The sequence below is a fragment of the Notolepis coatsorum genome (assembly GCF_963971535.1).
Source record: "Notolepis coatsorum genome assembly, chromosome: 10".
Classification (NCBI taxonomy): domain Eukaryota; kingdom Metazoa; phylum Chordata; class Actinopteri; order Aulopiformes; family Paralepididae; genus Notolepis; species Notolepis coatsorum.
Genome location: NC_140174.1, coordinates 23,315,890 through 23,330,761, shown reverse-complemented (window position 1 = coordinate 23,330,761; position 14,872 = coordinate 23,315,890). Strand labels below are relative to the sequence as shown.

General features: G+C 40.2%; 1 protein-coding gene across 1 annotated transcript in view; it reads left to right on the top strand.

Moving 5' to 3' along the window:
- tnrc6ba (trinucleotide repeat containing adaptor 6Ba) overlaps window positions 1-14,872 on the top strand; it is a 70,745-nt gene that overhangs the window by 11,749 nt on the left and 44,124 nt on the right. The window contains 3 exon segments of the mRNA XM_084323756.1: window positions 10,157-10,243; window positions 13,838-13,859; window positions 14,309-14,755. Coding sequence (XP_084179882.1) covers window positions 10,187-10,243; window positions 13,838-13,859; window positions 14,309-14,755 — 526 coding nt within the window. The 5' untranslated portion in view covers window positions 10,157-10,186.

Below are 14,872 nucleotides of genomic sequence, written 5' to 3'. Positions count from 1 at the left end.
ACTAGAGACCTGGTCCATTCAGAGGTTTTATGGCTTGCCTTGGTATATTGAAAATAAAGGGGGGGGGGCGGGGGGTTCTGAGCCATTTTCATAATAAAAGTGCTCGTCATTCAATTGCCAATTTTTTTTAGTCTTGCAGAAATCTCAAGATGTCAAAAGGTTTTCATACCAAATCACAGCATACTTTTATCAATTCTTGAGTGGTCAAAAACAAAAATCTTTCATCAAATCTGTGTTGTATCAAATGGTATCACTATCAACTCAGAAAATGCTGCAACAAGGATGACCAACATTATACTTCCATCTAGTGATGCACGATATATCGGCCGCCGATATAATATCGGCCGATATGGCAGTTTTTTTACACATTGGTATCGGTCCGATATCAAGATAGGGCCGATATTAAAAAATTAATAAAAATATATATTTTTTTAAATCTTTATTATTATTATTATAATATTTTTTTTTACATGTTTTGGCTTTAAATAGTTTAAAAAATATCAGTCATTTCTGAAAATAAAAATGCGTTTTGGAAAATAGCTCTTTATTTGATTATCATAAAGTGTTTTCTATACAGAGATATCGACATCTGTAAATATCGGTATCGGCCAGAACAGCAATATTAATATCGGTATCGGCCACAATTTTCACATCTGTGCATCACTACTTCCATTAGGGCTGGGCGATATATCGAGTATACTCGATGTATCGCGGCTTGTTCTACGTGAGATGTAGTAAATGACTATATCGTGAACATCGAGTATATGTTGTCGCGGCTGATATGAGACTTGCTTTAGTGCAGAGCGTTCCTCTCATTTCATTAGACAGACCAGCGCAGACCTTAAATTACATGCAATTGTAATTTCATTACACAGACCAGCGCGGACCTTCAATGACATGCAATGGGCTAACGTTAGCTGCTAAGTTAAACCATAATGGGCTAAGCTAACTAGCGTTAGCTCTTAGCTGTTAGCGTTAGCTCAAAGCGGACTCCACGACACTAGTTCCATTAGTGAGAAAAGGGGGTGGGTTATATTGACGACGCTTGACAACAGAGGTTTAAAGATAACTTCATATTTATTGGTTATTCGTTTCTTGCATCCAGTTTCAATCTCCGTGTGTTCAACTTCCTGTGTTTACATTCGAGTGTTACATCATTGCCTACGGCAGCCTATACGCTCAAAACGCAAACGCTCTCTCTCTCTCTCTCTCTCTCTCTCTCTCTCTCTCTCTCTCTCTCTCCATTCAATGATTTAAAGTGGCCAAACGTTACAGTATAAATACTACCTGGATAGTTGATGATATAAACATTTCATTTCATTATCTGAAATATTCTAAAATCATTAAGTCTGCTATAAGCCAATATCCCTTTGTAAGGCTTTGTGTGTGATTATTATTTTTTCACAGTAGTGTGTGTGTGTATATATATATATATATATATATGTGTGTGTGTGTTTGGCTAAAGTGGATAGAAAACACAGTACTGTGCAAAAGTCTTAGGCACCCGATAGTTTTTTTTTTTTTTTTTTTTAAACTTTGGCCATTCCCCTGGCTCTTTTATACGTTTATCGCATTTATTCTGGTCAAGGATGACCGACAGAAACAGGCTGAAAGGGTTCAGATGGGGGGGAAGACACTCTGGGAAAGGCACGGCTGCAGTCCGGGATTCGAACTCGCTAAACCCCAGATCCGTGACGAGCACGGTTGTCCCCGGCGCCGAAATAGCGCTCGAGGTACGTGGTGAGCTACTGGAGCTCCCCAGGCACCCGATAGTTTTTATATAAATTGTCTTAGATAGGGGTGCACCGATGTATCGGTCGGGTATCGGTATCGGCCGATAAGTGCCTTGTTGACTGCAATCGGCCTATCGGCCGATAAGCTCGAATGTGCCGATGGCAGTAGCCGATAAGTTCAGCTGCGTCCTGCACAACGCCGCCCCCAGTCCCCCCCACACACACAAGCTACTGCATCAAAGTTACTACTAAATATTCAACATTCTCTTTTGAGACTCCGCTTCAGACTCTTACTTTATTTATCATTTGGCACTCAAATCTAAACATCGTCACAGATATGGCTGTCCGCAACATGTCATTAATTGTGTACGCGAGGTGGTCGCTCAGTGACGACGCTAACGTGAGCTAGGTTAGCTAGCATGAGCTACCGGGAGATGGAAAGACTAACGTTACTGGTGAAAATGTGATTTACGTTGGAATACTCCTTTGCCAACTTGCTGTACTTTGCTTGCAGGTCTGCAGCCATTATTGCTGGATTATGAATAGCCCCAACTTTAGCCAAGGTAACGTTATGGCTAAACCTTTAACGTTAGTTAACGCTAGCTTTCGGTTAGCTGTTCAATGCTAAGAACACAACCAAGCGAACCCATCACAGCTCCCCGTCAACACCCCTCTCTCGGGAAGATGGCATTTAAGAAAGTATCTGCTGTTAAAATGACACAAACATTCGTTTTGTGTCATTAACGTTATATAGTTAGTGTTACACGTTCAATAACATAAGCATAGTATTTACCCGAACTACTAGCTCAGTTCCTTCCGTTGCTCATAGAGCCCTGAGAGTTGTACCCAATCCATTCTGCAATCTGTTAATAAAGTTTTCAATCAGACAAATGTATAGAAAGGCTTTGTTTTATTATAACATTCGTTGCAGTAAAATCAGTATGCCTCGTTTGGTCATCCTGTGGAGCGCTGGTCGGCGGGCAGCTAACGTATTAGCTACGGTAAGCTTGTTGTGGTTCTCGCAAGAAGATCAATGGCGGCATGCCCGGAAGTAGAAAATGAATAAACACTTGCCGATTGGTGGTAAGAACAGCAGGAGGTGGGTGCTAGCGGTGTGACGTAATTGGCCGAATCGACTGTCAATCAAAATTGTTCTATTGCATTGGTTGAGAGCTCTGGTTGAGACAATAGTATCCAGCTGCAGGCCGCCAGACCATACTGGGAGAGGGATAGTGCTACATGGCATGGTGGAATTAATACCGTAAACATATTTCTTGATGTTTCCTTTTTTTAAGTAAGTAAAGAGGCCTACAAATACAAACATACACATACAAATATACAGTAGTTTCATAAAAAATTACAAATAAATACAAAAAAATATATATATTAAAAAAAAATTACAAATATAATTTTTTTGCCACAAATATCGGTATCGTTATCGGCCGATTGTGTTAGTTGAACAATCGGTATCGGTGACAAATTTTCATATCTGTGCATCCCTAGTCTTAGATGTAAATAATTTTTTTTATTAGTGTGTCAGTAGACAACTCTTAGTACATTTTCATTTAATTGTTTTTTAAAGCATCTTCATGGTTTAATAATGGAAACATATTTTGCAGGGACTTATTATAATCATCATATTGGCGTGACTGTATGCATCAAAGGGTTAAATCAAGCATTTTTAAGTGCTTTAGAGGAAATGTCAAAATATCGCGATATATATCGTGTATCGTGATATGGCCAAAAAATATCGCGATATCATTTAGAGGCCATATCGCCCAGCCCTAACTTCCATCATAACTTTCTAAGACCTTATACACTCTAAACTTTGAATGGGCGCCTAACCAGAATACGATGTTCATTACAGATTTATGACTTGAAAAACTTGACAGATGCGCTGCATCTTCGGCAGCTTTCACACTAGCCCCGTTTAGTCCTTTGGTGTGGACCTGAGGTTGACACACCAGACCAAACCAAACAACCACACCCCGGTCCGCTTCCGAACCCTGGAGCGGTTCGTCTGAGATGTGAGAGCAAACCGGACCAAAAGCAGGAAAAGACCCAAAAAGTCGCACATGTATTGGACATTTATATTATATTTACAAATACATTTTCATATCATAACGTTATTATTTTCGCAGATGGTAAGTTCAAAACAGCCAACTAATGTTTTAATACTAAACAAATATTTTGCATGTATAATTCAGTTGACAGTGGCTCATAATTAATTACTGACAGTGAATTGGAAAACATTTGTGCAAGTCAAGGTGGATCACATGATTTTAGTTTGTCCTCGTATATATATTATCTCCTGTTAGTGTTTACTAAAGCAGTTTTTAATGAAGTTGTATAGTGACATGAATGAAATCGAACACTGTATGGGGGATATGTGTTGCCAGATTAGATTGAGAAACCATTTTATCCCCTTCATACACAACGCATAACCTAACGCATACATTCCTGCACAACCTGGCAACCCAGAGTGAACAGGCTACATCTCCTCAGTGCCTGTGCACAGTCAGCATCCGACAAAAGGAACTAGAGATGTTCCGATACCATTTTTTCCTTTCCGATCCGATTCCGATACCTAAGCTTTGGGTATCGGCCGATACCGATACTTATCCGATACCAGTGCATACATTAAAAAAATTAAAAAATATTATATAAATTATAAAACGTTTTTTTTTTAATACAGCTACTGTTTTATATATACTGTTTTTTAGTAATAACTATAAAGTAATGGTATTTATTCAACAACAGGTGATTGTATAGATTAGTATTAGTATCAGTAATTGAAAACTATCTCAATGAGTTCACCCACGGAAAGGTTGTTGGCACATTAGTTCCACACGGACATTATTCGTTGCTGCACTTGCTTCCACAAGAAGGCTCCGTTTAGTACCAGAGGCTCTGTTGTTGTGATTTTTGCACAATAAATATTCAACATTCTCTTTTGAGACTCCGCCTCAGACTCTTATCATTTGGCACTAAAAGCTAAACATTGTCGCCGATATGGCTGTCCGCAACATGTCATTAATTGTGTACGCGACGTGCAATTGTGCAATGACAACGTTACCGTGAGCTAGGTTAGCTAGCATGAGCTACCGCTATATGGAAAGACTGTAACGTTACTGCCGGTGACATTGTGATTTAACTTGGAATACTCCTTTGCCAACTTGCTGTACTTTGCTTGCAGATCTGCAGTCATTATTGCTGGATTATTAATAGCCCCAACTTTAGCCAAGGTAACGTCAAAGCTAGCTTTCGGTTAGCTGTTCAATGCTAATAACACCAGCCACCAAGCGAACTCATCAGAGCTCCCCGTCAACAGCGCTGTCGGGACAATGGCATTTTAAGAAAGTATCTGCTCTGCTGTTAATGGCAATTGACACTTTAATTCACAGTCGATTAAGCACACGTTTGTTTTATAATGCTCACCCAGCGAAGTATGAGTATATAAAGTATCTACAGAGCCCAACGTCCGCAGTGTTGTTGATAAATTACGTCATATGGTATCGGAGCGCAACATTAGAGGGTACTCGCCGATACCGATACCAGCATTTTAGGCAGTATCGGCGGCATTTCCGATACTGGTATCGGTATCAGAACAACTCTAAAAGGAACGAGGACAAAACTACCAAAATTAAAGAAATCTTCCTGCAAGTTTGAAGCCCCTTTTTCACAGCATAATGTCCTATAAAAGCCTGACCTGCGTGATCACATAGGGCTGGGCGATATGGCCAAAAATTATATCGCGATAACGATATCGATAATAGCATATCACTAGATAAATAAAAAAAATCGTGTACAACAGATGTATGTTTATTTTGCAGCAATTCTTTGTCGTTGCCGCCATCTTTAGTGTTACATCCCCTCACACTCCAGTTCTCAGGCTGCAGCTGGTTTGAAAGCGAAAGTAAACCGGCTTCTCTGCTGGCTGTGGCTCCAGGGGAGTTGAACAGTTCTGGCTCTGCCAGTTTCTTTTCTATCTTTTGGCGCTTTTTTGGTGGACAAACCACCGCACATGTGCACCGTGACTCATGACTGGAGACTAGCTCTGCTAGCACACATAGCCTACTGTGTACAGACGGTTTCAAACTGTATTTTAAATTAGAAAGCAAACAAAATAAATGGACGAGATAAATCTCAATTTGGTCAGTATTGTCATTTGGACAAGCAAAGCCATTACTTTAAGTTGCAGGCAAGAAAGACAAGTCTGTCCACTGTCTCTGGTTTTAAAACTGCCCTGTTGCAGGTCACAAACACACACAAAAAAAGTCGATATATTTATTTTTTCTGGTATCGATTATTAAAATATATCGCGATAATTATCGTTATATCGCCCAGCCCTATCATCACATGCCTTTGTTTAGAACGTTTGGTTCGTTTGTCAACGTGAACCATAACCGAACCATGTAAAAACTGAAACAAAAGTAACAATTTCACTTTTGATCAGACCATTTCAAATGAACTTTTAATCTTCAGGTTCCCAGCTTTCAGGTGACGTGTAACCACTTCTTACTGTTGCCCTGACAACAATTGTCTATGGGTCTCAGAGGGTTAACAAGCATTAGTCCTTCAGTCTCTTTGTTTTTAACATGCAGGCCTGGCTGGCGTTAAAATAAGGGTTGAAGTAATTGATAAGATCAGCCTAGAATTTACTGCTCGCTTATGATGTGGATAATTACCACATGAATGTCAACGTATGTACGTGTCTCTGTGTGTGTGTGTGTCTGTCTGACCCACGTGCCCAGCAATATTCTTAGTCCTCTGCATCGATGGCTGTTTCATCCTGTGCAGCATTCAGTGAGCTGTACCTCATGCTCATACAGGCCATCGCTCAACGCCTGCACGACAGCGTGCACGGCTTTGTAGAGACTGTTGAACCGATAACGACACCCTCAATTTAATCTTCAGGTTCCCAACTTTCAGAGATGATGTGTAACCACTTCTGTGTGGCATCTACTGTTGAGCTGCTATCTCCCCCTAATGGATCATCTGTCGGGTCAGATGCTGTTCACCACTAGGCACCGCTGGCTGTTTCATCCTGTGCAGCCGGCAGTGAGCTGTGGCTCACATGGACACAGGCCATCGCTCACCGCCGGCACGGCTTTGTAGAAACTGTTAGGTAATGTTGGTTTGTGCTGCCGTCCTGATTCGTTCTCTTTCACTGTCATCACCGCTTTCCTGTGTCGTGTGAGCAGTATAGTATATAGGCCCCATATATATAGGCCTATATATAGCCTATCAGTCGACGCTGAGGATGCTCCCATATCACTATTTCACTGCCGATGGTGATCCTTAAACATTAACATTAGCCCCGATGCGAGTTCCAAGCCATTACTCTGACCGAATGAACAGTGTCGATTTGGATCATTAGTTTTGGTCTTTGGACGGAAATGACTCGAATAGGCTAATCAATGCATTGTTCTCCATTAGAGAGATCTGACGTGCTTCTTCTACGTGCAGAGAGACGCAGAATCTCTTCGCTTTGACCTCTGACGTCTTACAGACCGCTCTTTGTATTCTTGTAATTCAGTGTTGGGGTGTGTTAGGGTTGGGTACCGTTCACATTTGAACCGGTACCAGTACTACTTCCTGGAATTTGGTATCTGTACCCAACCCAACGGTACTTAACTCTGTAATAAAGTCCACACTTCTCAATTTCAACATCGTTATATATTTAGAACATTTTGTTTTTTATTGTTGTAACACACCACACAAAATAAATCACATGATCATGTATTGTGTTTTTAATAGTGCTGTCAATCGATTCAAATATTTAATCTGATTAATCGCATGATTGTCCATAGTTAACTCGCGATTAATCACATTTAAAAAAAATAATAATAATTGTATATAGATACCTTAAACAGATCTTTTTCAAGTTCCAAGTTTTAATACTCTTATCAACATGAGAGTCAACAAATGCTTGCTTTATGCAGCCATTTAACACAAAAGGATGACCCTCATGTAGAGCCATATGAAATCCGTTTAATTTTTTTCCAAATTCCATTTAATTTTTTTCCAAATTCCGTTTTTTCCGTTTTAATATTTCAGAATTCTGTATTTTGCTTTGTATGCTCATTTTACCATCAGAAATAGTGTCTAATAAGTGGGAATGAATAAATGTCCACAATTTAATAAGATATAACAGTCCATTTAATAGGGCTGTCTTAAATACTTCGAAGCTTCGATTCTTTGTTCGATGGGCATGGGATTCGAATATGAAAATTAAATTCGATTATTTATAAAAAAAAAAAAAAAAAGGATTATATATATTTTTGCAAAATCAACTCTGCCTCTCTTTGTTAACTACAACAAGCAATGCTGTTTGTTATTTAAGATGAGGTCGGACTCGGCACTGACAGATTTGTGTTCATTGTGCTTCTTTTATAAAGCCTCAAATGACGGCTTACAATATTTCATGAAAGCAAAGTGTTTTGTTTGTCTAAGATTTAAAAAGGTTTAAACTTTACAGCACTGACAAAGTTGAACAAAGTGCTGTACAAGTCCCACAACATAATTTTTTTTTTTTTTTAGTTGATTCCATTTTTATTGCTCAATTCCGCGATTCCGTCCGCGATTCCGTGATCGCGGATTCCATATGGCTCTACCCTCATGTAGTGTTGTCACGATACTGGAATTTCGAACTTCGATACGATACTTTGAAAAGTATCGATATTCGATACCATTTTCGATACCACGGGGAAAAGGTTCAATCTTAAAATGTAAAAAAAAAAAAAAAAATTGCTTTTGTTGCTGGTTGATTCTCCTCAGGCCTAACAAAATTAATAGTTGGTTTCAGGTTGGTTGTCAGTTTGGCCATGGGTAGGTAGGGAATTTATTTTATTTTATTCTTTCCCACGGCGACTATGGATAGGGAATTTCTTTATTTAATTAAAATGTTCACAACAACATGGATGCATGTACTCTGACAGCATGTTTAATATCCATAATACTAAATGTTTGACTAAGATTTCTATGAAACTTTATTAAATTTTTTTTTTTTTTTTTTTTTTTTTAAATATAATTTTTTCTAAAAACTCATAAAATATATTGGGTCGCACCTAAATCGGCAGGGTCGGTCGGCAACCTGAAACCAACTATTAATTTTGTTAGGCCTCAGCTTCTCTCTGGTACTATAAGAGAAGATAAATATAACAATTTTAAAACCCTTTGTTTATCTTTAGGTCACACATTTAAAAATAACTTCATCTCACTTCAATCATTTTTATTGCAGAACATGGTATTTTCTCAAGCAGACAGATGTAAACACTGTAATCTGTATTGCATGTACCTGACAAACTGAACTGTTTGTATTACAGTCTTATTCCGACTTAACTGAATGCACATTTGTGTGTGTGTGGACTACTGTACTATTACAGGTATTGAAATGAACAATGCAACGTCCTTATATATATTTTTTATGAATAATTAAATATCGATATTTCGGAAATGAGTATTGAAACCGTTTTAAATATTCAGAATCGATATGTATCGATTTTTCGATATTTTTGACAACATACCCTCATGCATTGCAAATTTGCATCAAATTCAAAACAGTGATGCACAAAATAACTTAAAAGAAAATAATAATTTAAAACAATGAATAAAGTGTGCATGAAATAATAGGGGAAAGAAAACGTTAGGAACTTGTTACATTCACCCACACAAGGGCTGAGTAATCACACCACCCCCCCCCTCTCTCTCTTGCCCCTTCCTCATCTCTCACCCCCCCTCTCTCTCTCTATCTCTCTCTCACACACACACACACACACACACACACACACACACACACACACACACACACACACACACACACACACACACACACACACACACTTCAGAAACAAACATGGTATCAATGAGAGCATCAATAATACACCTGAGAGTGAAGCAAAAAAAAAAAATCTTAAAAGTTAATCGTGAGTTAAAAAGAATTGTGGCGTTAATAGAATCGGGCGTTAACGCATTGATACCGCGTTAACTTTGACAGCCTTCGTTTTTAAATGTTTAAATATCAACATTATCTGGCCATCCTCAGTAAATATAATCAAACTCCCCTGACCTCGTCTGGCCTTTCCAAAGACCCAAGAGACGGGACAGTAATCTATATATTTGTGGAAAAGGCTCCCTCTTGTCTAGCATATTACACTGTTATACTAAACATGTGAAGGTACTGAAATTTGGTACTGATTGATCTAGCATGAATCGGTACTCGTACCAATGTAATTTGGTCGGTACCCTTACAAGTACAGAGTTCAGTACCCAACCCTAGTGTGTGTTGGGGGGTCCTCTGACACTGATCCCCAGGTTTAGCTCTGTTATCTGCTGCATCTGTGATGCTGGTAACAGTACATCCCTGGTCCCGAGGCTATGGAAAGACTTACGCCTGATGCGTTTCCTCTCCCCTCCTCCAGAAAGGAGTATCAGGACCGGAGCAGTAGTTCATGGAAGACAAGAAAAGGAAAAAAGACGACAAAAGGAAAAGGGACGCCTCTCAGAAGGTGAGTTCATATGATTAAAAAGTCTGAAATTTTATTTGCACAGGTATTACCTTTTTGTGGAGGCAGCCCAGCTGTCGGGAGATTAAATAATATGAAATGTTTTTGTATTCAAGTCATTGCTTTTTGCGGGGCCACTGGGAGCTTGATGCGTGCGTCTGGCTAGAGTTTGTATGGAACCCATTAGAATTTAAATTGGCGCGCAAGTGCTGCCGCTAGTTCAGTGTCTCTGTGTTCTTAAACAATTTTTTTTTTTGCTAGTATGGTCGTGAAATTGGTATAAAACTTTGCTCTAAGTGGTATGGGCAAAAAATTACTATTCGATAGTCTCTGGGAACTATTCGATTACTAATAGAAAATAACGAGACAAAACGATATTCGCATAAACTAAGTATTAAAAAAATCGATGCTTGTCTCTATTAAAAAGGTCTTAAATGTAACTTGTTGAAACCTGCAGACACCTTGATTAATTGAGTCGAAGCGCCGACCAAAGCTTCATCTTCAAGCGTCTCTCCCGTCACCCCGGGTCAGCCGCGCCGCAGGTCTGATTCCCTCTCGGTTGATATTTGTTTTCAGTCTGCGGACTCATGTTTACGTTTGGTTTGTCGGGACTCGCCGGTGCTTTTATGTAAGAACTGTCTCGGGGACAAAGGAATCAATATTAATTGGCTACATCGTAGCTTATAGGTTTACGTGGTTATTCATGCTGCATATTTCTCAAGACGTGGATACAGGGCTGTATGACATTCTGAGCACATTCTGAGTTTAGTTTTCTAGTAGGGATGCTCCGATATTGGTATCGGTATCGGCCGCCGATATCAGTAAAATGGATCGGGTATCGGTAAAAAAAAAAAGGATCAGATTTTTTTTTTATCTGTTTTTTTTTTATCTTTTATAATAAATAAAATAAGAAATAACCATTCAGTACATTTATATCTATGTGTTAATTTGTTACATTTAGTTTCACTAAGTTAGGAAAGTAATGTTTTAAGTCGAGCCTGATGTTGCCTTGCACAAAAGAATGATCCCAGTCTCTTCCACACAGTGACAGTGAGGCATACAGTTTATTAATTGAATGAATGAAGTTTATTTTCTGTCTTTGTTTACAACAAATCAAAAACACACTTGTGATCCTTTACAATTCTTAAAAACAAAGACGTTTTTTAAAACTTTTTTGGGGGAGAAATGTGGACATCGGTATCGGAATATTGGGGCTGAAAAAGTCGGCCAAGCCGGAGGCAACGCAGACTAGGGATGGGTACCGAATTCGGTACTTTTGAGGTACCGAACCGAAACACGTCGGTACTACAGAGTATCGAATCAAGTGAGAAACCAAAAAAAAAAAAAAATTATTTATTTTTTTTACTTTTTTTTCCATGTCAACGTTCACACGCACAATATATGCTTACCTAGGATTTGACTTGATTCAACAACAAAGCAGTCGGAGCAATGACGAGCCGAAAACTGTCGAAATTGTAGTTATTTGAAGTTTGGATTTTTTTTTTACGACTGAGGTAGGTAAATTAAATTTCTTTAGACTAAAGTACCGAAAAAAGGTACCGTTGGGTACCGGTATCGATTCACAGGTACCGGTATCGGTTCAAATGTGAAAGGTACCCATCCCTAACGCAGACAGCCGGATTCGATACCAGTGTCTCTCGCGTTGGTTACGAGCGCTTAGTCCACTGCGCCACCCAGCCGCCCCATATTTTGATATCTTGTAATGCAATTGTCGTGGTCCTATTTCATTCAAAATGGTCTCTTTTCTTTTACCTTTTAATACTTTTTTCTTTTTTCTTTAGAACATTTGGTTATTCATTGATTGTTGTAACACACACATGATCATGTATTATGTTTTTAAATGTTTAAATATCAACATTATCAGGCCATCCTCTGTAAATATTATCAAACTCCTCTGACCTCGTCTGGTCTTTCCATAAGACCCAAGAGACGGGAAAGTAATATATATATTTGTGGAAATGGCTCCCTCTTGTCTAGTATATTACACTCTTATACGAAACATGTAAAGGTACCAAAATTCGGTACTGATTGATCTAGTGTGAATCGGTCTCTACAGTCTTTTAATACTGCTGCAAGGAATCTTAAATATGTGTATAAATGATAATAATCTGTATATTAGAGAGGATGACTGTATAGTAAAAATCCATACCTTTTGGATCCATGGCGGATCCTTCCAGTCCAACATCACATGTTCTCTTTAACCACTATGATGGATCCTTGTCCGTCCTGCTTAACGCTGTTTCTCGTCCTACCTACATTCTTTAAACCTTTATTTAACCAAATAAAAACTCATTGAGATTAAAATCTCTTTTACAAGAGTGACCTGGTCAAGAAGGACAGAAAAAACACATTTGTTTCAGTGCATAGTGGTATAGACATGTTAGCATGATAAGTATAGTAGTAGGGTACAAAGTAGTAAAAAAAAACTTAAGAAGGTTTTAGGATTAGATTCTGTCAGCTATTTTCTTTTAAGAATTGTTTCTGCTTGCCTTTATGTGTTGCCTTTTCACTGTGTCAGTCGTGAATGGGGTGTCAACTAAGGCATACAGTGACTCTTGTGCTGGTTTTTAAAATGAGTCTCAAGTGAGTCCTTGTGTAAGATTGGCTGCAAGTACACAATTTGACTGTTGGCTTTACAATGAAAGAAAATACAATCTGTCAATTAAAACATTTACAGTTTCCTATGGTCTCAGATTACATGGTCTTCATCATATGTTTGAATTAATTTAGAGTTAATGTATTAGAGCTGTGAATCTTCACTGGCCTCATGATTCGATTCGATTACGAAACAAACATTATTGAAGACCCCTGTGGCCAGTAAATAGGTACTACGTACGTCTAACTTTTACTAACCATCTTTCACTGCAGCAATTTTGCGCAAATGTTCTACGTTATGTGCGCTATGTGCCGAAAGTCAAGACTCGGACAGTGTGAGTGTTTCACTAAAATAGCTAACCGGATCATCTTTTTTAACACATCAACGTTAGTAGGCATAATAATCGATTATGTTCTGTCACCGCATCTATGCAGAATCGTCCACGTCTTACGTCTTAGAATTGAGAAATGTCCACATCCCTGTATAATGTATCCTGTAGTTTAAGCTCGTCTTGCAGGCTATTCCATGCCGATGGATCAGAAACCTCAAAAGCCTTCTTTCCAAGATCAGAATAAAAATGTGGGATCGTCATTAACCCTTTCACTGCCACACGACAGAAGGTTAGCCCTTTACTATCACACAACCGACGGCGATGCTCCATCATTAGCTCCGCGGGCAGTGAAAGGGTTAACCGGCTGTCATGTGGCAGTGAAAGGGTTAACAAATGGTCCTGTGATCGTAGCCTTTAAGTACTTGGAATCAGACGGCAAGAAAAGTTGACCTAAAATGGCTTTGTAGATAAAAAACATACCAATGGCTAAGCCCACGCGGTGACAACGTGGAGTACAATGTACAGTGATGAGTCAGGGCTGCTCCACAGCTCAACGCGTTAAACGCGAAACATGGCACACGCTTGTGGCTTCATGTGCCCTTAAATTATGTGCTGGCTAACAATGTACTGTTTTCTCTGCCTGTTTCAGGTTGCAGAGCAAAAAAACAAAGGTAAGCACTGCAGCTGTGTGTATGTGAGACTGTTGTGAGTTTATGTGGTTGCTACGCTCAGGAAAGTGAAGGGTGAATACACAACACAGGTGGGATCAGAGATCCCTTCTGAAAACCTTTCACTTATCATTTCCTGTATTTGTCTGGTTGTTTGCTGTGGTTATTAGATTCTGTGCATTGTCCCTCCTGAGACATACTGTCCGGTTGCTAGGTAATAAATGGTGTCTTCCTTGTGTCCATTGTCTAGTTGCTCATCCATTTCGCAATAGTCTGTCATTTCAAAGCCCGGATAACAACCTTAAGGCCGTTTGTGTGCGTGTGTGAATGTTGGTGGAGTCCTATCGCTGTTTAAATTCTTGTCATTGCAAAACGGTTAAACAATGGCTTTTATCATGTTCCTGGGAAATACCCTGCGCTCAGAGTGACACCCCCCCTCGTCTGTTCCACAGTGCCAGACTTGACCAAGCCGGTGTCAGCCCAGTCTCCTGCCACCCAGAGCAGCTCTGCCTCCCCCAGCCCTGGACCCACCCCCTCTGCCTCGCCCTCCCCAGCCGCCCCGGGCCCTGGCAGCGCTGCCGTCCCACCGCAGGGCGGCAACAATGCCAAGCGGTCTGCGGTGGCCAACGGACAACCCCCCTCCTCCTCCTCCTCCACCACCGCCGGCCCTTCCTCATCCGGTGGCGGTCCCGGTAACGGCGGCGGCCAGACGCCTCAGCAGCAGCAGCAGCGCTACATGCCCAGAGAAGTGCCGCCGAGATTCCGCTGCCAGCAGGACCACAAAGTGCTACTGAAGAGGGGCCAGCCGCCACTGTCCTCCATGCTGCTGGGAGGGGGAGGGGGAGGAGGAGGAGGGGCAGGGGACGGCCCCAATGCAAGCATGGCTGCTGCCGCCACAGGTCAGTGTCCAGGGTCGGGCGAAAGGGACCTCTCGTAGATTACGTGCTGGGTTTAAGTTTTAGTCATTTAGAAGACTCTTTTATCCAGATTGTGAGCAGAAAGTCGGCAGGAGAGGT